At 36.0% G+C, this 19,396-nt stretch overlaps 4 protein-coding genes and 1 pseudogene across 4 annotated transcripts; 2 read left to right on the top strand and 3 right to left on the bottom strand.

Moving 5' to 3' along the window:
• Positions 1-5,603: 5,603 nt before the first annotated feature.
• Positions 5,604-6,879, bottom strand: LOC104705804 (uncharacterized). Its single transcript, XM_010421882.3, has 3 exons — positions 6,740-6,879; positions 6,540-6,610; positions 5,604-5,928 (listed from the first exon to the last, which is right to left on the bottom strand). Exons 1-3 carry the CDS (start codon positions 6,807-6,809, stop codon positions 5,815-5,817), a joined length of 255 nt encoding a protein of 84 aa, XP_010420184.1. The 5' UTR covers positions 6,810-6,879; the 3' UTR covers positions 5,604-5,814.
• Positions 6,880-8,478: 1,599 nt separating this feature from the next.
• Positions 8,479-10,116, top strand: LOC104705802 (uncharacterized). Its single transcript, XM_019228272.2, has 2 exons — positions 8,479-8,997; positions 9,085-10,116. Exon 2 carries the CDS (start codon positions 9,196-9,198, stop codon positions 9,907-9,909), a length of 714 nt encoding a protein of 237 aa, XP_019083817.1. The 5' UTR covers positions 8,479-8,997; positions 9,085-9,195; the 3' UTR covers positions 9,910-10,116.
• A 793-nt stretch (positions 10,117-10,909) lies between these two features.
• On the top strand, positions 10,910-13,310 carry LOC104705800 (ATP-dependent zinc metalloprotease FTSH 6, chloroplastic-like; annotated as a pseudogene).
• LOC104705801 (amino acid transporter AVT1J) lies at positions 13,254-15,962 on the bottom strand. The gene is made up of 3 exons (XM_010421880.3): positions 15,568-15,962; positions 13,950-14,560; positions 13,254-13,860 (listed from the first exon to the last, which is right to left on the bottom strand). The coding sequence occupies exons 1-3, from the start codon at positions 15,710-15,712 to the stop codon at positions 13,342-13,344; spliced, it is 1,275 nt and encodes a 424-aa protein (XP_010420182.1). The 5' UTR covers positions 15,713-15,962; the 3' UTR covers positions 13,254-13,341.
• Positions 15,963-17,227: 1,265 nt separating this feature from the next.
• On the bottom strand, positions 17,228-19,253 carry LOC104705799 (gibberellin-regulated protein 4). The gene is made up of 4 exons (XM_010421879.3): positions 18,549-19,253; positions 18,317-18,358; positions 18,156-18,189; positions 17,228-17,643 (listed from the first exon to the last, which is right to left on the bottom strand). Exons 1-4 carry the CDS (start codon positions 18,612-18,614, stop codon positions 17,462-17,464), a joined length of 324 nt encoding a protein of 107 aa, XP_010420181.1. The 5' UTR covers positions 18,615-19,253; the 3' UTR covers positions 17,228-17,461.
• Between the last annotated feature and the right edge of the window lie 143 nt (positions 19,254-19,396).

Here is a 19,396-nt window from a genome sequence, read left to right as displayed (position 1 = left end):
TTCCTCGGAACGTGACAATGTACCCAAGGAACTTGCCTGAACTAACACCAAACGAACACTTTGAAGGGTTTAACTTCATGTTGTATTTGCGCAGTGTAGTGAAGGCTTGATGTAGATGTACTATGTGGTCCTCTGCCACCAACGACTTTACCAGCATATCGTCGATATAAACCTCCATAGTTTGACCGATTTGGCTAGCAAACATCATGTTCACTAGTCTTTGGTAAGTGGAGTCAGCGTTCTTTAAACCGAACGGCATCACTTTGTAGCAGTATATGCCTCGTGTAGTCATGAATGCCGTCTTCTCTTGGTCGTCTGGATGCATTAGAATCTGATTGTAGCCGCTAAAGGCATCCATGAAGATCATCAGTTGGTGTCCAGCGGTAGCGTCTACGAGCTTGTCGATGTGAGGTAACGGGAATGGGTCTTTAGGACATGCCTTGTTTAGATCGGTGAAATCTATACAGACCCGCCACTTCCCGTTTTTCTTTCGAACGACCACCACATTGGCTAGCCAATCCGGATACTTCACTTCACGTATGAACCCAGCATCCAAGAGATTTTGGACCTCTTTGTTAATTATCGAGTCGCGTTCAGGTGCAAACTTCCTTCGTTTTTGCATGACTGGTTGATGATCTGGATCTACTTCAAGTCGATGCATTATGACATCTGGATCAATTCCGGGCATGTCCGCGTGAGTCCAAGCAAAACAGTCAGCGTTTGATCTAAGGAAATCGACAAGCCTCTTCCGTATATCGGTTGGGAGTTTCGAACCCACATTTACCCGTTTGTCGGGATCACCTTCAAGTAACGGCACCTCATCTAGTTGTTCCACCTCTGGTTCTTCGCCATGAGGTACCAGCGGTGGCTTCTGTAATTGCTATAATTGTTGACCCTTTCCCTTCAAGGTAGTTTGGTAGCATGAACGTGAGCTTTCTTGTTCACCTAATATCTCTTTCACTCCCCATGGGGTGGGAAACTTGATAGTTTGGTGTAGGGTTGATGGAATAGCACCCATGTCGTGAATCCAAGGGCGTCCCATGATAGCATTGTACGCCGAAGCACAATCCACTACCAAAAATTTTGTGTGTTTGTTAACTCCCTCAGCATATACCGGAAGTGTCACTTCACCAATACTCTGTTTGACCTCACCGCTGAACCCTACTAAAGGGATAGATTTTCGTGTCAATCCTCCTTCATCAAGACCCAACTCTTTGTATGCTTGCATATAAAGGATGTTTGTTGAGCTTCCATTGTTGATTAATATTCTCTTCATCAAAGAGTTAGCCACTGTCAGTTGTACGACTAACGCATCGTGATGCAGAGTTGGTATGCTGCTTCTATCAGTCGTAAAAGTTATGGTGTATGACGGTGTGTCGCCTTGTGTAGCGTGTCCTTTATTTTGAGAGTTCCTGACAGCTCTGGTATTTCTTTTTGCAGCTGAGTGAGTTATTCCACTTATCTCTGATCCTCCAGAGATAACGTTAATGACTCGATCATGTTTTGGGGGTGAAGCCGGACCATCGGTAATTGCTTTTTGCTTATTGTTTTCGCCTTCCAGGCGGTTGCGGGTTTTGTCAGATACGTATTCTCTCAAATATCTTTTTTTCAACAGCTCATTCACTTCCATCCTCAATGAGATGCAATCTTCTGTCATGTGACCGTGATCATTGTGGAACTCACACCACCTTGAGGTGTTACGTTTGTTGTCAGGTGCCTTCATCTTTGGAGGCCATCTCACGTTTTCACCCATCTCCTTCAGTACACCGACTAAATGTGCGTGCGAGATTGAAAGGTTACTGATATCTGGCCATGTTGATGATCTAGGTTTGACGTCGTCTGCTCCACTCAATGGTCGATGCGTGTTCTTTCTTCCACTCTTTGTGTTCTCGTCCTTAGGTCTTTGGTAAGGTTTGTCGTCTCTACTCGACCTCTCGTTTCTCACCACACGTGAATCAGATCGTGGTGAACGTCGCTAGCGATAAGCCGAGTCTTCCTCCCACTTTATCTGCGCCCATGCGCGTGAAAGCACATCTTCCATCGTTCTGCACTGATACTTCGTAAGCTCCTTGTACAAGTCACCGTCTGGAAGCAAGCCTCTTTTAAATGCGGAGATGGCGGTTGACGTGTTGCAACTGGGTATCGATACTTTTTCCTTGTTGAAGCGTCCCACATAGGCATGCAACGACTCGTCTCTCTTTTGTCGTACCTCGTAAAGGTCATCCGCTGTCTTCTCCAGATTCCTGCTGCTTGCGAATTGCTCAACGAAGAGATCTGTCAATGATGCAAACGAGTTGATCGAGCCGTTTGGCAGGTTGATAAACCACTGAAGTGTTGCGCCCGTTAGGCTTGAGCCAAAACCCTTGCACATAGTAGCTTCCCTGCACTCTTTTTGGATGGCCGTCGTGAACATTCGTTGCTTGTATTGTGCTATATGGTCATCCGGGTCGGCTGTTCCATCATACATCTTCATTGTTGGTAACGTGAATTTTCTCGGCATCTCCGTGAGTGCAATTTCATCAGAAAAAGGTGTATCGGCATACGAGTGCAAGTTGCTTTTTCGAATTGGTGGAGCCACTCCTGGCAGTCGTCCGATCATGGCTTCTACTGCACCCAAACGCTTTGTAAGCATAGCTTCCAAGTAGGCGGCTTCAGCTGACATGGTGTGTGGTTCATGTTCGACTCCTGTAACGTGCGGTATGTTAACGGTTCGTTGTTGATCCGTGTTGTCTTCTCGGACAAGGTTCTCGCGAGTTTGCCTTATATTAGGATTTTGTCCGTTATTCTCCTCCCGTGGAGTCTCTAGTCGTCCGTCTTCAGTCGCGGTCGTTGTTCGGGTAGCTGTAGGAGTTGAGTTAAGGTCTTGCATCCGATTGACGTGCACGCCACGAAATCTAGAGCTTGCTTCGGTAAAAGCTCTCCCTACTGTCGCCAGCGAAGCGTTCTCCTCCCGTAGCCTAGCGTTATCGGCCTCGATTTGCGTCAGCTTCTGCACCGTCTTGTTCATCTTGGCAGTCAGGGCTTCCAGCTGAGCGGCGACAGATGCTTCGACATTGGTCGTATCACTTCTGTTTCCTGTCATCTCACGTAGATTACTTTTCCCCTCCTTCTAGCGCCAATTGTTTGAGAAAAATTTATCGATTCGTTCAAAGACTACGGAAACAAGAAACAGATGTTGAATAGTTGCTTTTATTAATCAAATATCGATCGCGAAGTACAAGAAATCAAGCGCAATGAGTCAATCTATGAACTGAGTCGTGAGCCTTGTGGTTTCGTGAAGTATCTTGCTTTTGCTCTCGATTTTGTGTCGTATCATGAAGACGTAGCTCCCCTTTTAATAGAGAAACCTTGTCAACCCTAATCCTTATAGGACTTGGATTCGTGTAACCGCCTCTTTATGAGATAAGGTCGTTTTCCAATATTCCCTGATGAGATCAACTTCGAATATTCTCTTGATGAGATCAACTTCGAATATTCTCTTGATGATGTCATTTCGTCAAAGGAACGCAGTCGGTGTCAAGGTCCAGTTACGGCCCGTATTGACTCAATGCTTGCCGTTACGGCCCATATCAATATAGTCTTCTAGAGAATACATAATTCTCTATTATTTATAGAATATATCACAATTATAATAGAATTTATCTATTATAATTTTTATGATTAAAATTATGCCCAACACTTTATAATTATTTTCAAGATATGTATATATATATATATATATATCTCATAATCAGATTATTCAATTACTACAAAATCAAGAAAATCAAATTCAACTACTTTCATTAGAAAATAATATGCAAAATATTGAGTATATGACTCTTTACTCTAAATTTTGCATGGTAAATGTTATAAAAAAATTTATACACTCTTTACTTTAAAATTTACATACACAAAATAACATATAAATAACATATAAATAACAAAAAATTAACAATATTTACTTTTAAAATATGAACATTTTCATTTTTACCCTCTTTTACATAATTACAATATGTTAAATTAATTTTTAGAAATTTTTTTTAAGGTTTGGGTTCTCTATATTACATTTAGGATATATTTAGGAAATAGATTCAAAATATCTTTAGATATTGAATTAACATATAAACAACAACAAAAAAAATTCACAATATTTACTTTTAACATATGAGCATTTTCATTTTTACCCTTTTTACACAATTACAATATGTTAAATTAATTTTTAGAAATTTTTTTGAAGGTTTGGGTTCTCTATTTTACATTTAAGATATATTTAGGAAATATATAAAAAATATTTAGATATTGAATAGAACATTTTTTAATTAATAAAAACCATAAATGATTTAATATAATAATTTTTTCTTTTTTATTTTTTATTTTAGAAATTTTTTTTGGTCAACAACGGTCTTCACCGAAATTAAACAATCAGTGTACCAGATTGTATGTCTATGGTGTTGAACACATGACATCATATACTTCATGCATGTGACCATGTAATACATATACTACGTGTAGTTGAGTATACAATAATATAGTTGGTATGTGTGATCATGTATCCACCTATAGTTCAAGTAGCTAGCCATCTTTTTCCTTTTTTTTTTTTTTCTTTTTCTTTCTTTCGGATTAAAAAAAAAGAGAAAACATTAATTAATTATTTGTTCTAAGTTTAACCTATGAGGTAATTAGACCTCCTTAAGCATGAAATTTAATTTATACTTTCAAGTGTTTCATAAGTTAGAAATTAATATTCGTATTTTATGTTGAAGATTGCTTATATTATTTATTTAAGATATTGTTTGTGAATTTATTTATTTAAGATACTAATTTAGGGTTTTTTCCCTTTTTAAAATTTTGGTTTCTGATAATACAATTACAAATTAGGCTTGAATTCGAATTTGGTTTATAGATTTTGACAAAAAAAAAAAAAAAACAAGTTTATAGATATGGAAATGATGTGAAGTGATATTAGTGCAGTGGCAAATGATAAGTTCTTAATGTACAAGATACCATCATACCCGTGATCGAGTCTTGCTCTTTATCAAATGTAGGGATTTGGCTGATGGACCGGCCAGTTGTGATCGAATGGTTGACAAAAAAATTAAAAAAAAAAACAAGATATGCAAATGATGAATACATTTAAACACATTCGATATCCAAAATAAAACGGTTGGATTATTATCTAGGTGGTATATTTTTCGGTCCAAAATTCATTATTTCTAGTAGTTTATTTTTTTTATCAAAAAAATCTAATAAAAATTAAGTTTCAGTATTTTTTTTTTTTTTGTCGGCTGATATAACCAATAAAAGAATTTACTAAACAAAATCAATTGAAAGTACCAACAAGCAAAAAAAAAAAAAAAGAGAAAACAAAACAAGAGAGACAACTACACTACTCCACTTGATCATGAAGCCAAGAAGACCCTCCAAGTTTAATCTTTGTTTTCTCCATTTCTTTATATTTCATTTTGGTGTTTTTTTCTGTTCAGTTTGGATTTAGAGAAATATTAAACTTACTTCGGTTTTGTTTTTTCAGATGTTAATTTTTTTAGACCATCTTTTAATTGCAATACATTAATACAAAAAGAAAAGAGAAAACGTAATAAAAACAACATATAAAAAAATTGATGTGTCTCGAAAATTTTCAATTAATAATGACGTTTCCTTTGTGTTCACCAATTATATCAAACAAGTATTCTTACAATTTGAAGTCATATTTTCCACAATTAAGAGAGTAGAGCTTCTTCTTAGCTTATCAAATTTTCAAATTACATATTGGTATTTATTTTGTTTACGAACAAAAAAAGACACTTTAAGACGAGCTTGTTGTTTTTTTGGAAATTATGTAAGCGGGGGAGATTGGGGAGGAGGAGAGGCCACGAAACCATTCCAATTGGTGTTGGACCCCGGCGGGTCATAATCCATCAGCTCCATCGTCTTTCTCACATTGCCTTCCTGTATTCACCATTTTTTATTGTAATATAATTAATTAAAATTCATCCATAAAGAGAAGGAAAAAATGTACTTCTTTCTCAATACAAATACAATTAACTATATACAAAAAAAATCAGATGATATAATTTAATCCTTTAAAAAAGTTAAGTTTAAGTACTATATGATTAGTCAAAGAAGAAAAAAAATAGCAATATACACAAAAAATAAAATGTATAATAGATGCAAAGAAAACTAAGCGAAAACTTGAAACTTAAAATGAGATGATGAATTGTTATAATTCTCCATTCCATAAATACAAAAAAAAAAAGTAACCAGTTACAAAAACGTAGTTCAGTACCTTAAACAAAAATCTAGAATCTTGTTTTTCTAATACCATTTCCAAACATTTTTGGTATTGTTCGAAGAAATAAAAAAGATTTTTGCACATCTTGTTTACATTATAAATGGAAGAAAAAAAAACACCCATAAACTAATTAAGTAATTATCATATTCATAGGTAGTATTATCCAGGAAAGAGTTCTGAATATATATCATAATGCAACAAAAAAAACAGTATAAGTTCTAAAAGTTGAAGAAACTGATTAAAGAGAAGTAGAGATCAGAGAAAGTACCCTGGAAGAAAAATGCTCAGCAGTACTGTGAACTCCTGACAACTTTGCAGTTCGCAAGTTTCTCCCCATGGCTTATAAATTCACAAACAAAAATCATCAGGCATGAATTCTAAATCACACTAAAGGCTAAAACATAAACTCCTACTAATATTTTCAACAGTGTGATTAAAAAGAAGAAGAAGATTTCAATTAGCTATTACCAGTGGAGAAGAAGATTAGTAGTAAAAGAGAGGAAACAAGAAGAACTTTGAAGAAACAAGATTGACCCATTGTTGTCTCTTTGAAGTTCTGAATTAAGATTTCATTTATATTAAAAACTTTATATGATTATTTTAGTACTAATAAGTTTTGGTAGTTATCAAACCAGTCCTATTACTATAATAGTAAAACTTTAATAAAGAGAAAAGAGAACCTTTAGCTTCAAGGTTTTCCACTTTTCCTGGAAACTGCTCCAGCTTCAGATCCAATGAAGAAATATGGTAATTAACATATTAAATTTACTCTATATATTTTTATTCTATATAACTGAATTATTATAATTAAGAGATAATCAAACTTAAGGCCTAAATTGCCAAGTTGATTATTAGGAAGCAAACTCGCACGTGTAACCCTAATGATGTGAACTGGAGTCGAGCTCCTCATGTCTGCCACTACCAAAGAGGCAAAGAGTATCAGTATTATTGGTAAAAACTTTAAAAGCTGTATTTCTCGTGTATATAAATAATAATAGTCAAATATTATTTATGAATCTACCAAACTTCTTAAAAAGTAAGACTTTCTCCAGTTATAATTTACTTTTAATTATAAATTATTAGTTAGGCTTTTATCCACAAACCAGAAGGTTGGCGAATAAGGGGTTTTGCCACTTTGGACTATGAAAATCAATATCGTAATGGAAAACACCAAGTGTTGATAATAAAAAATAAAAGGTTTACCCATTTTAGTGAAATCTTCTATTCTGATCCAGAGAAAATATCGATTACCGTGTTTTTTAAAATTAGAGACAAGGTTTGACTTAGTTTTAATTGAATATCATGCTGTCATTCTACTAGTATAGCCGTCCATTAACATTTTAACACATAACAAGATAAACAAAATGAATCAATAATTTGTGTTATTTAAAAAAATGTTAAGCCAAAAATAACGTCCGCGCATGTGATTATTCGAGTATTGTATTAAAAATCCGTGCGTTACCAAATTTTATGAGATAAGCAAAAAGATTAACATTGGTTGTGTCTGCTTTTCCACTGTTCACTATAAATGAAACGGATGAATAAGTCAACTTTAAGTCCAAACAAAAAAGAAACTTAACTTAAGATTTAGAAGTCTTTTACGAATCTATCAAGCTTTAGGGTCTCAATTACGGCAGCAATATTATTGGTTAACCTATGTACTTTGTGGACTAAATGGTCTCCGACTGAACCTCATTTTCTACTTTTTTTAGGTGAGCTGCCAAAAATGTAGCTCTGGCCTCTGAAAGGACCAATCAGTGAGAACAAACCAAAAACGTGTTTTTTCCTCCAACTACTTCGGTCGGTGTGTTTTGTTTGGTCCGCTCCTTATTACAGAACTAGTTTACCCACTCCAAAATCGAAACTCTCTAATAGGTGTTAATGGCCGAGAAAAAAAAAGAAAAGGCTACTACTATATGCAAAAAGGGCTTGGGCTTCATTCATGACTTTGGGCTTGTTTCTTGTGACTTGCTTGTAATTACTATGATATATTATTTTATATATTTCGATGCAAAAAGAAAAAACAATATTGAAAGGGGTAAAATCATAAAATATAATGTAGAGATGGTCAGAAAAAGAGCCAAAACAAAAATAAAATAAAAAAATTCTAATGAAGCCTAGAGAAAGAGATGTCTAGTGTGCAGTAGTGACCCACGAAATCAACAAAGTATCTAAAATATTAAAGTTAAAAAAATTAATAACACTTTGATTTTTGTTTTAATGCACTTTGGAGTCATGGAGACACATACACCTATGCACGAACCATAGAGTTTTTGTTTAACTCCGCACACATAACATAAGCTTAACGCGCGTGTGTGTGTGTGACCTCCTCTCTTCTCTTCTTACACAACACGATCACACCCAATTTGGACCATAAAGAGAGAAAGAAACAAAAAAAAAAAACACACTTCAAAATCATCATCATCATGTTGACGAACACGATCTAATTTTTCCTTTTACATATAGAATTCCCAAAACTCCAGATTATTTTTTTCCTTTTGTTTTTTTATTCGACGGTGATGTTGTAGTTTCCAAACCCTCTATAACGTTGTCTCCTACTTCTCTCCTTATCACGTTTCAGCTTCTTCCTCCTATTTTGAATTGTGAAGTTGAAGTTTTTGAAAGATTTGATGATGGATTGATCTGATTTCGAAATTTTCATTTCTGTTTTAAGGGTTCAATTGATTTCGATCAGATTGAACCCAGTTCCAGTCCAATCCAATCAGGTTCGTTCCAGATATCACTTTTAAAACTCGATCTGTTTATTAAAGTTTTGATTTTTATTGTGTTTGATCGATTTGGTGTGATTCTAGGAATCAGAGTCTGGAATTGTTCTTCTTGATTAAGAGAGATCGAATTAGATTTGATCTGTTTCCTCTCTCTCTCTCTCTCAAAAAAAAAAAAAGGATTCAGCTTTCTCTGAGATGGTATATTTCCAGAACTCAATCTCACTCATAGACCAATCTCCAAACATGGCTCACTCTGCAGATTTCAATCATCATCATTCAAAACACTCAAGAAGCATCAACAAGAGACCATCATCGTCATCATCATCATCAAGCTGTTCTTCGAATTTCTCAGTCTGCTGTGACGGATCTAGATCAGCTGCGATCGATGTTTTGATCTTGATCGCTGTGATCACATCTTCCGGGTTCTTGATCTTCCCTTACATCAAATTCATCACTGTCAAATCTCTCGAGATCTTCTCAGAGCTTTCTTGTTTAGTCAAAGAAGAGATCTTGCGTAACCCTGATCCTATTGTCTATGGTTTGATAGCTTTGAGCATCTCATGCACTGCTTTATCTGCTTGGATGATTGTTATACTCTTGTGTAGTCGTCATAGATGTGGGAAACCCAATTGTAAAGGGCTTAGGAAAGCGAATGCTGAGTTTGACATTCAGTTAGAGACTGAGGATTGTGTTAAGAGCAGCAACAGTGGGATGAGTGTTAGCAAGAAGGGTTTGTTTGAGTTGCCTCGTGATCACCACCGTGAGTTAGAGGCAGAGCTGAAGAAGATGGCTCCACCTAATGGAAGAGCCGTGCTTGTTTTTCGGGCGAAATGCGGGTGTTCGGTTGGGAGATTAGAGGTTCCTGGACCTAAGAAGCAGCAACTTCAGCAAAGGAAGGTCAAGAAATGAAGCCAAAAAGGTTCAATCTTTTTGAGGTAAAGATAAAGATCATTACAGGGGTATGATGATGATGATGATGACGATGATGATTAGCTTATAAACAACTTTTGCTCTTTTGGGTTTAGTGTTTTTTTTTGCTTTCACAACAACTTCTTACACAAACTAATATATGTTTAAATCTCCATGTGTTTAAATAAAAGCTTTACATTGAGAGGATATTGCAGAGAAAAATAGTTTATACTTACTAGTAAAGAATAATGATTACTTTGGTCTCTTGATTCTGTTTTTTTGGCTTTCATGGTAGTGGTTTCAAATCCTTGTGTATGCTCTGGATTCTGGCATTTCTGTGTGCTTATGGTATAGTATATGATCTATGATCTGGTTGGGAATTTTTTTTTTTTTTTTTTCCAACCATACATTAAATTAATAATGACTCCATGGTTGGTTACCCAACTCAGGGGTATGTGATATCTAGGACACTAGTTCTAGTGGAATGGTCTAAAACTAATAACTAAATCATGGTCTTAAATGTTTGAAAGTGATTACCGATCCTTTAGTAATTTAGGGACTTTTTCCAAGGACTAGGCTTGGGTCTAAGGCACAATGGGGCCACAGAGAGATTTATTATGAAACTCTATTTGCCTTTTCCCCCTCCAAGTGTATGGTTATGTAAATTTCAGTTTTAAAAAAATGGAGATTGGAAAAGATCAAAGGTTGGACAACGATTACATCAAATCTCACATCCAAGCTACATATACTTCTGTGTGGATTGTGATATATAGATTTTTTTTTTTGGTTTCATAGTAGACAATCTCTGAATCATTCAAGAAACATTTATATGTTCTAGAGAAGACAAAAGAAACTAGAAACATCATATCCTCTTCGTTTTATCATGACTCATCATCACCTTTTTTGGTTATATAACAATCTCGAAGAAACCTATCAAATAAAGATATCAAAAGACCAAATTTTATTCTCAGAAATTAGTAGTCTTTGGCGATTAAGCTCGATGAAAATGGCATCATCATCATCAGCTTTGTCTCTCCCTCTTTCTAACATCCCAACTTGTTATAAGAAGTCCCAAGAAAAAACCGACTCAATTATCCAAATACAGTCACAACCCTAGTCTCAAACCCCAAACTTTAGACCATAAACTCACCAAAAGAGCTCTACTGAGTTTGACTGCCTTGGGATTTACGTCTTCTCAAGGAACTTTTCTTGCTCAGCCGGCAAAAGCTGAACCAGAAGCTCCCATCGAAGCCAATTCCAATAGAATGTCGTACTCGAGATTCCTGCAGCATCTGAAAGAGAATGAAGTGAAGAAAGTTGACTTGTTCGAGAACGGGACCGTTGCCATCGCGGAGATCTCCAGTCCAGCATTAAAGACCCAGAGGGTTAGGGTTAACCTTCCCGGTTTACCAGTCGATCTGGTGAGGGAGATGAAGGAGAAGAACGTCGATTTCGCTGTTCATCCCATGGATGTGAACTGGGGAGCCTTCTTGCTCAATTTCTTGGTGAATTATGGGTTTCCTTTTATCTTACTTGGCTCTCTCCTTTTAACATCTTCTTTAAGAAAAAACCCTGGTGGACCTAATTTGCCTTTTGGTCTTGGAAGGTAAAAAAAAAAACATTCATAATCAATTTTGAATATAGTAAACCTAAGATTGAGATCCTAATGTATGTTTTCTTGTAACAGAAGCAAAGCTAAGCTTGAGATGGAACCAAACACAGGGATAACGTTCGAGGATGTAGCAGGAGTAGACGAAGCCAAGCAAGACTTTGAAGAGATCGTTGAATTCTTAAGAACCCCAGAGAAATTCTCAGGTTTGGGGGCTAAAATCCCTAAAGGCGTCCTGTTGACCGGACCACCGGGAACCGGAAAGACTCTGTTGGCCAAGGCTATAGCCGGAGAAGCCGGTGTTCCGTTTTTCTCACTGTCCGGCTCGGAGTTCATAGAGATGTTTGTTGGTGTAGGAGCTTCTAGGGTTAGAGACTTGTTTAACAAGGCAAAGGCTAATTCACCTTGTCTAGTGTTCATTGATGAGATTGATGCTGTCGGGAGAATGAGAGGAACCGGTATAGGAGGAGGAAACGACGAACGTGAACAGACGTTAAACCAGATTTTAACCGAAATGGATGGGTTTACGGGGAATACCGGAGTGATTGTGATCGGTGCAACGAACCGGCCGGAGATTCTAGACTCTGCTTTGCTCCGACCAGGAAGATTCGATAGACAGGTATGTTCGTTTATCCATAAACCGAATAGATCGACCAATTAATTAATGGTTAACCTGGACCGGTTTGGTATAATGCAAACAGGTTTCCGTTGGTTTACCGGATCTAAGAGGAAGAGAGGAGATTTTAAAAGTTCACAGTAAAAGCAAGAAACTTGACAAGGAAGTGTCTTTGAGCGTAATTGCCCTAAGAACTCCAGGCTTCAGTGGAGCTGACCTGGCGAATCTTATGAACGAAGCCGCGATTCTCGCTGGAAGAAGAGGACAAAACAAGATTACCCTTAAAGAGATTGACGACTCGATCGATCGGATTGTGGCCGGAATGGAAGGGGCGAAGATGATCGACGGTAAAAGCAAAGCGATTGTAGCGTACCATGAAATAGGACACGCTATTTGTGCGTAAGTTCCGGTTCAATTTCATGTTTTTAATTTTCATTTCTCCGGTTTAGTCAGAGATTAACCGGTTTTGATGCCGATTAGGACTTTGACGGAGGGTCACGATCCGGTTCAGAAAGTTACTTTGGTTGCTAGAGGTCAAGCACGTGGTCTTACTTGGTTCTTACCGGGAGAAGATCCTACATTGGTGTCTAGAAAGCAGTTGTTCGCTAGAATCGTCGGAGGACTAGGAGGGAGAGCCGCGGAGGATGTCATCTTCGGGGAACCGGAGATAACCACCGGAGCCGCCGGCGATCTTCAGCAAGTCACTCAGATCGCAAGACAGGTATAGTAATTAAAAACACAAATATTCTAAACCAAAAATAACCGGTGGGATTTTCTATTTGGGTTCAGATGGTGACGATGTTTGGTATGTCGGAGATTGGTCCATGGACACTAACCGACACAGCGGTTAAGCAAAACGACGTAGTTTTACGCATGCTCGCTAGGAACTCAATGTCCGAGAAACTCGCGGAGGAAATTGATTCGTCCGTGGAGAAAATAATCGGTGACGCTTACGAGATCGCGAAGAATCATGTGAGGAATCACAGAGAAGCCATAGACAAAATTGTCGATGTTTGTTGGAGAAGGAGACCTTAACGGGAGACGAGTTCCGAGCAATTTTGTCTGAGTATACTGATCAACCGTTAAATACCGATGATAGAGTTCGAATCAGAGACTTGGTTAGTGTGTAAAAATATAAATGGTCGAAGTAAATAAAATAATAATATCGTTTAAGTATTACAAATTTTTCTATAACCTATTCGGATTTTCAAAATCGGCCAAAAATGTCCTTAACCGCTTTGTAAGTTCCGGTTATCACAACCAAGACACCGGTTAGTGTAATACCGATGAGAACCAGTGTTTCGAAACCGAGTCTTCGGTACTTCCCAGAGATCTTTAAGTAACACAAACATGGCAATATCACCGATGCGGATGCGCTCAAGAATGCACCAACAAGACTCATAAGATCACCGAAGAAGGGAAGAAGCAATGCCACAATCACATTGCTAGCAACCAGCATCGTACTCAGCAAAAAACGGGACGCTCTTTTGTTAGGCAAAAACCGAGAAAACCGGCTTCTCATTGCGTCGATAATAGGCGTAACCATTAGAGCAAACTTAGCTATTGGGTTCACCAATGTAGTCCATATCGCCACTTTTGAACTAAGCTGATCCGTAGGAAGATTCAATGTTATCTGTGAGTCAACATTTGTTCCATACATTAGGTATCCCAATACCGCCACTGATGCATATATGAATGTGCATATTGTGAAACATATAATCATAACCTACATATATATAAAAAAAAAAAGGGCAAAATCATTAGTCTGAGCTTTTAGTGTAAAAAGTTTTGAGAGTGCTTTTAAATAAACCTTACGTTTGAGAATTGGCGTTTGTTCTTCATGGAAGTGTATAGCGTTGGGAACACCGGGTGAGCACAGTAACAAAATGCGTATAAGCTCACGGAAGTAGCGACTCCATTAGGACGAAAGACCTCTGAGTTCTTGTTCTTGAACCCTACTCCTTCAAAAGCTCCAACCCAAAAGATAGAAGCAAGAATCAACCCGGACGCGAAGACGCCACTAGCGGAAATATAAGAAAGAATCCTCATATTGTCTAACCAAACCGAGGGAAGAATAATGAGAGCTACAAGGACGATGAACATTTGCTTGCCATGGAATTCAAAACCCATGAAGTTGAATCCAACATTTGAGAAGAGCTTGTTAAGGTTGTCACCTTCTAGGATCAAGAAACTAGTCGCCACTAGGTAAAGCTCGAGGTTCATGAAGATGGAGACGACAACACGTCCTGTGTTTCCAAAGGCTTTGTAGCCAATGTCCGGGTATGATCGAAGCAGTGGATCCATGTCCATACATCTTTTAATGAGAATGGCACTATAGAAAGTTGTGATTGCTACGGTGAAGAGTATGATCAAACTTAGCCATCCTCCCGATGCTAAAGCATAAGGGACCGATAATATACCCACACCTAAAGAAAAAAGTTAAAGTTGATTACAAGAACTAATATTTGTTTAAAACGCTAATGCACACGTTTTACGCAAAGAAGAGAATTGTGGTCTACATCGTTATCAAGATAAGATATTTGATTTAAAGTGCGATTTGTAGAAGAAGAATACAACTTGAAAAGGGGAAGACGTGTTGTTGATGTGCTAGGATGGTTAGGAGACACGTTGTATCTAGATAGTGAATTTTGGTTTGTTTTTATTTTATTAATCAGACGGACTTCTTTTGTCCGTACATAATATAATAAAAATGGCTTAATCATGTGTTGGCTAGACGTGTGTAAAACTAAAATAACTAGTTTAGCTTTTACGTTATTAGTATAAACTAAAAGTATCTAGTTTGGTATAGAAATAGAATCATTTAAACACACAACGATAGTGGCCTCTCTTTAATAGACCCATTCATAATTAAAAGCAATACTCCAGTGGGGGTGATCGATGAATGCCTATATCAAAGAAAACAAAAGGAACTTTGCCAAATTATTTGTGTGTATTAATTTCAGGTAAACGGTACCATCCTAAGTTCCTAACCTTAAAAGACAACAAAGGAACATTTATTTGGTTGTTTAGCTTTACCTTTCCTACACCATCAAAAACTGTAACATTTGCTAGATTAAGAGAAAAAAAAAAACAATTGGAATTTAACGGTTTGTCTAACGCAAAAAACATCAATAACAAAAAAAAAACTGGAGAAAACTATAAACAATATAAAAAGATAGGAATGAAATCCACACCAATCTAGATACAAGATAAAGTCAAAATCTTGTGTTAAAAACATCTAGAAATTAAATAGAATATAGCTAAATTTAGGTTTCTCTAGATTGTTTCTATGTGTATATATGTGTGGATAAGCTAAGAGTTGGATCTTTGTCCGTGAGTTATGGAGCTTGGGGATAAGAAGAAGGAAGTGCTGAATAACTCAAAAAGAAAAAGAAAAAAAGAGATAAAATCAATTAGGAAAAGGAAATGAAACCTGATAAAGCGTTAATGCCATGGAAACAAGTCTTGGAGAACGAAGTGTTGCCCTGTGAATTATAATCATTAAGCGTTGCTTCTTCATCATCATCAATATTCTTAACGATGAATGGCTCCGACATGATATCTTTCTCTTCGCTCATAATTGTTTTAGTCTTTGACTCTGCTGCTCTTTCGATGTCGAAGAGACAACGAGATAGGGAGAGACGGAGAGATCGAGAGGCGCCCAAGGAGATAGATAGAGAGAAGTTAAGTCAAAAAATAAAGAAAGACTCGATAGGCAATATATTTATATGGTGACAGTATTAATAATTTACTAGAGCCGAAATATGCGATTACATCAATGATTAGAGTCGAAGTTTGTGCAGTATGCACCATGATATGCACGAGATTAGCGAGACAGTTTGGCAATATTCTATTAAATGTTTATTGACCAATTAAATATTTGTAAAGTGGATTTTCAGAAACAAATTGAAATATTAAGTGCAATTTTTTTATAACCATTTATACGAAATCTACCATTAGAGTTGTCATAAAAAATATTTGGTTGGAATATAATTGAGAAAATTCAACAAAAATTTCCATGCATAGTTAATATAAGAGAGAATGCAAGTATCAAATCCTTTTTTTAGTAAAAAATGATTGAATTTAATAAAAATACATGGTCTAAAAAGTAGTGCATATCATGTCAATAATCTGTTGGACGAGTCTGGACTCTGGAGCACATGAATTGCCACATGTTTTTTTGTCGTTGTTTTGTGAAAAAAACATCTGACAAGTGAACCCCAAGTCTTAGAAGTTAGAAGTAAGTATGAATGGTCTCGATTTGGTGTAAATCACTATCATATGTTAGTTTTAAGTCATATATAAGTTTCGAGTGGAGATGTTCCACACTCTGAGAACGTACATTTTTAAACAATAATGACTATATATATATATATATATGTAGAAATGTACGTTCAATATTTATATATTTCGAATGTTTTCACAGTTGTCTTGCACGTTTCCATTCGAAACCAAAAAGTTGTACAGCTTACAGAACACTTTCTTTAGAAAAGAAGATTACTCGTTGCCTGTCAATTCCCCATGTTGTGCAGGTACATATCTTCTTCAAGATCACCGCTCAAAATGAATGTAAAGGTGTCTAACCTAAAGAGAGCCAAATTGAGCTTTGTTGTCAAGCCTAATTAACTAATAACAATACGTTGTACTCCAAAACGTCATATGTTAAGAGTATTTATTAAATTTACGGTAATGAACTGGTAACATATTTCTTTAAGTTTGTGGTTATTTGTGGTTCATATCAGTGCACCGATTGTAATATATCATTGTCGTGCCCACGCCCTTGTCGCAGAGAAGATTCAAGATTGTGGCAAAATTTTAAAACCATAAATCTTTTTTAGAAAAGAAAAAAAACAAACAAAAAAAAAGAAGATTGTGGCAAAACGCCATCGCGTAGAAGTAGAACACGTGGTTTCGTAATAAGCGTTCAAGTATCATTAATGGGCTTTTTAAGACTGGGCCGAGAGACCCAAACGTCTTACTTTCTATTTGCGTTATTTTTTCTGAAAAGATTGTGTTTTTGGTTTTGCCAGTATTTTCGATTTTTATGCATTCGACTCGGGAAAAAAAACAAAAAAAAACTAGGAACATCAAAATATTCAATAAAATATCATTGATAGGCCACTCTCATTTTTTTCAAGGATTTAGAACAAAATCCCAAAAGGAGTGACATAATATTACAACATCAGAAATATAATAAGATTGAAACACAAAATACTTTTTAGAAAGAAAAATAAAACAGATGAAAGTGAAATTTTAGTTATCGTCCCAATAATTATTATAAAAAGGAACCGATACGATAGTGGAAAGTGAAGTAAGGGGAGATATTTTCAAGGGCATTTAGGTCCACCCTCTTGAGTTTTCCAGTTGTTGTAGCAACCGCAAACTTGTTTGTTCCCATAATAACCCGGAGGCACACAGAGACACTTCCTGCAGCACTTGTTGCAGAACGTAATGCAGGCTTTGTGGTACTGTGTCTGCTTACACCTCCTATCGCATTCCGATGGGCACTCTGGTCATTGCATCACAATCAGTTTTCAATAACCAGTCAATATTTTTTTCACCACTCAATAATAATAAAACAAGAGAATCTAGTGAAAGAAACGTAAAAAATGATGCCAAAAGCTGGGGACATGTTTACGACTTTTTCTACTGTTTTGTGGGTCTCAAGAAGGACACAGTGGATTTGCTTTGACTCTATAACCATCATTCAGGGGTAATTTGGTCAATATCCATAATGGATCTGAGAGACCAAACACCAGTCACTCCACTTTCAACTAGTTCGAGTTCGACAATAATATAGAACTGAAATTTGTACTTTTTTTTTTTGTCAACTGGTTTTATATTGATAATATAGGTTATAACTTCCCTTTTTTTACAAAAACATCTACACCCTGAAATTTGTACTTACTTTCCTATTTTTTTAATACAGAACAAAATACCTAATATCTGTTTTCAGAAGTTACGTGTTTAGATTTTAATTCTTTGTTTTGAGAATAATAAGCTGTGAAGAAAAACACTTACGGGTAATTTTCAGGCTTCCTTGTCTGTAACGTTTCTGAAAAATTAACCAAAAAATGTATATTAATTAAACACTTTTTCGTTTAGTTAAGAGATAACATTAGGTTATAAAATATATAGTTTAAAAGGTATTTTTATTGGTCGGTTTCAACATTAAAACTTACCGGATCAAACTTTATTGGATAATTATATCCATTGGCCATCACCTAAAAAAACCAACAAAAAAGAGACAATAATAATTAATTTCATGAAACGGTAAACAAGATCAATTACAACCAAAAGTAGAATAATCGAACCCACATTATCTCAAATCTTGTTAATAAGGAGAGAAATCATATATATTTATCTCCAATATTTTCAAGCATTAAAAAGAAGAAGAAAAAATCGAGATGTTACCATGGTTTGAAGCAAGGAGAGAACAATGAGGGCCAAGAGGAAGATAGCTCCGCATGACTTTGCCATTTTCTTAGTTAATCCAAAAGAACCAAACACTCCTCTAGATCGCTCAAACTAGTTTTGGTCTCTTTTTTGTTTGAGGTTTACAAAATAAGTGTACTGAAGAGGAGCAGTTTTGGTTGAGGACCCTATGATGTTGCATATAAGCTATATATACACACAGTTGCTCGTATCAGTTATTCCCTGTGGCAAGACATATTGTTATTACCGTATTCCTCTAGTTACATTGCGCCACGTATGACTCCAAATCCAATTTTAGTCCTCTATTTTATTACTTGCTATATTGGTAAACTGTGGTCATTGGATGGTTTGCACATGGTTTAAACAAAGCTTATACTAGTACTCTAAATATTATAATATATTACGAAATATTTTGATAAGTTTTATCTTTAAAAAAAAAAAAGACTTTTATGAGAATTTACGAACTTTTAGATATAGTTTTACATTTCATTTTATCAATGAAAACGAAACTAAAAACTTAATTCGTGGCTTCGAATTGGGTGCTTGCTTGGTGGGATTTTAAAAGACGATACGTTTTTAAACCACAGATATATTATCAGAGTTATAAATGATATAATTGACGTTGTATAATTCAACAAAAAAAAATAAGGACGGTGCATTGAAGAAGGAGATGGGAGTTAGATCTGACCAACGGTCCCAACTGTAAATTATAATCACAATCTTACTATACTATTACTATTAATTATTTATACCATTGCTTGGTTGACGGATCATGATTAGCTTAGACAAAGTTACAGAATATAGTCAAGATAAATGCATTACTCTAA

The sequence above is a fragment of the Camelina sativa genome, chromosome 8, assembly GCF_030686135.1.
Source record: "Camelina sativa cultivar CO46 ecotype springtype chromosome 8, ASM3068613v1".
NCBI classification, from domain to species: domain Eukaryota; kingdom Viridiplantae; phylum Streptophyta; class Magnoliopsida; order Brassicales; family Brassicaceae; genus Camelina; species Camelina sativa.
Note: the sequence above shows the minus strand (reverse complement) of the source record. Positions and strands in the feature narration are given on the sequence as shown.

Bases quoted from the DNA above. Each gene is read 5' to 3' on its own strand.
- LOC104705799 (XM_010421879.3), bottom strand. From the start codon at position 18,614: ATGGCAAAGTCATGCGGAGCTATCTTCCTCTTGGCCCTCATTGTTCTC. The intron at 18,359-18,548 runs GTAACATCTCGA...TGGTTTTTTTAG, and splicing joins TCTCCTTGCTTCAAACCATG to GTGATGGCCAATGGATATAA. The intron at 18,190-18,316 runs GTAAGTTTTAAT...TTAATTTTTCAG, and splicing joins ATCCAATAAAGTTTGATCCG to AAACGTTACAGACAAGGAAG.
- LOC104705801 (XM_010421880.3), bottom strand. From the start codon at position 15,712: ATGAGCGAAGAGAAAGATATCATGTCGGAGCCATTCATCGTTAAGAAT. The intron at 14,561-15,567 runs GTTTCATTTCCT...TTTTTTCTTTAG, and splicing joins TGGCATTAACGCTTTATCAG to GTGTGGGTATATTATCGGTC. The intron at 13,861-13,949 runs GTAAGGTTTATT...ATATATATGTAG, and splicing joins ACAAACGCCAATTCTCAAAC to GTTATGATTATATGTTTCAC.
- LOC104705802 (XM_019228272.2), top strand. From the start codon at position 9,196: ATGGTATATTTCCAGAACTCAATCTCACTCATAGACCAATCTCCAAAC.
- LOC104705804 (XM_010421882.3), bottom strand. From the start codon at position 6,809: ATGGGTCAATCTTGTTTCTTCAAAGTTCTTCTTGTTTCCTCTCTTTTA. The intron at 6,611-6,739 runs GTAATAGCTAAT...TGAATTTATAAG, and splicing joins ACTAATCTTCTTCTCCACTG to CCATGGGGAGAAACTTGCGA. The intron at 5,929-6,539 runs GTACTTTCTCTG...TGGTGAATACAG, and splicing joins CTGAGCATTTTTCTTCCAGG to GAAGGCAATGTGAGAAAGAC.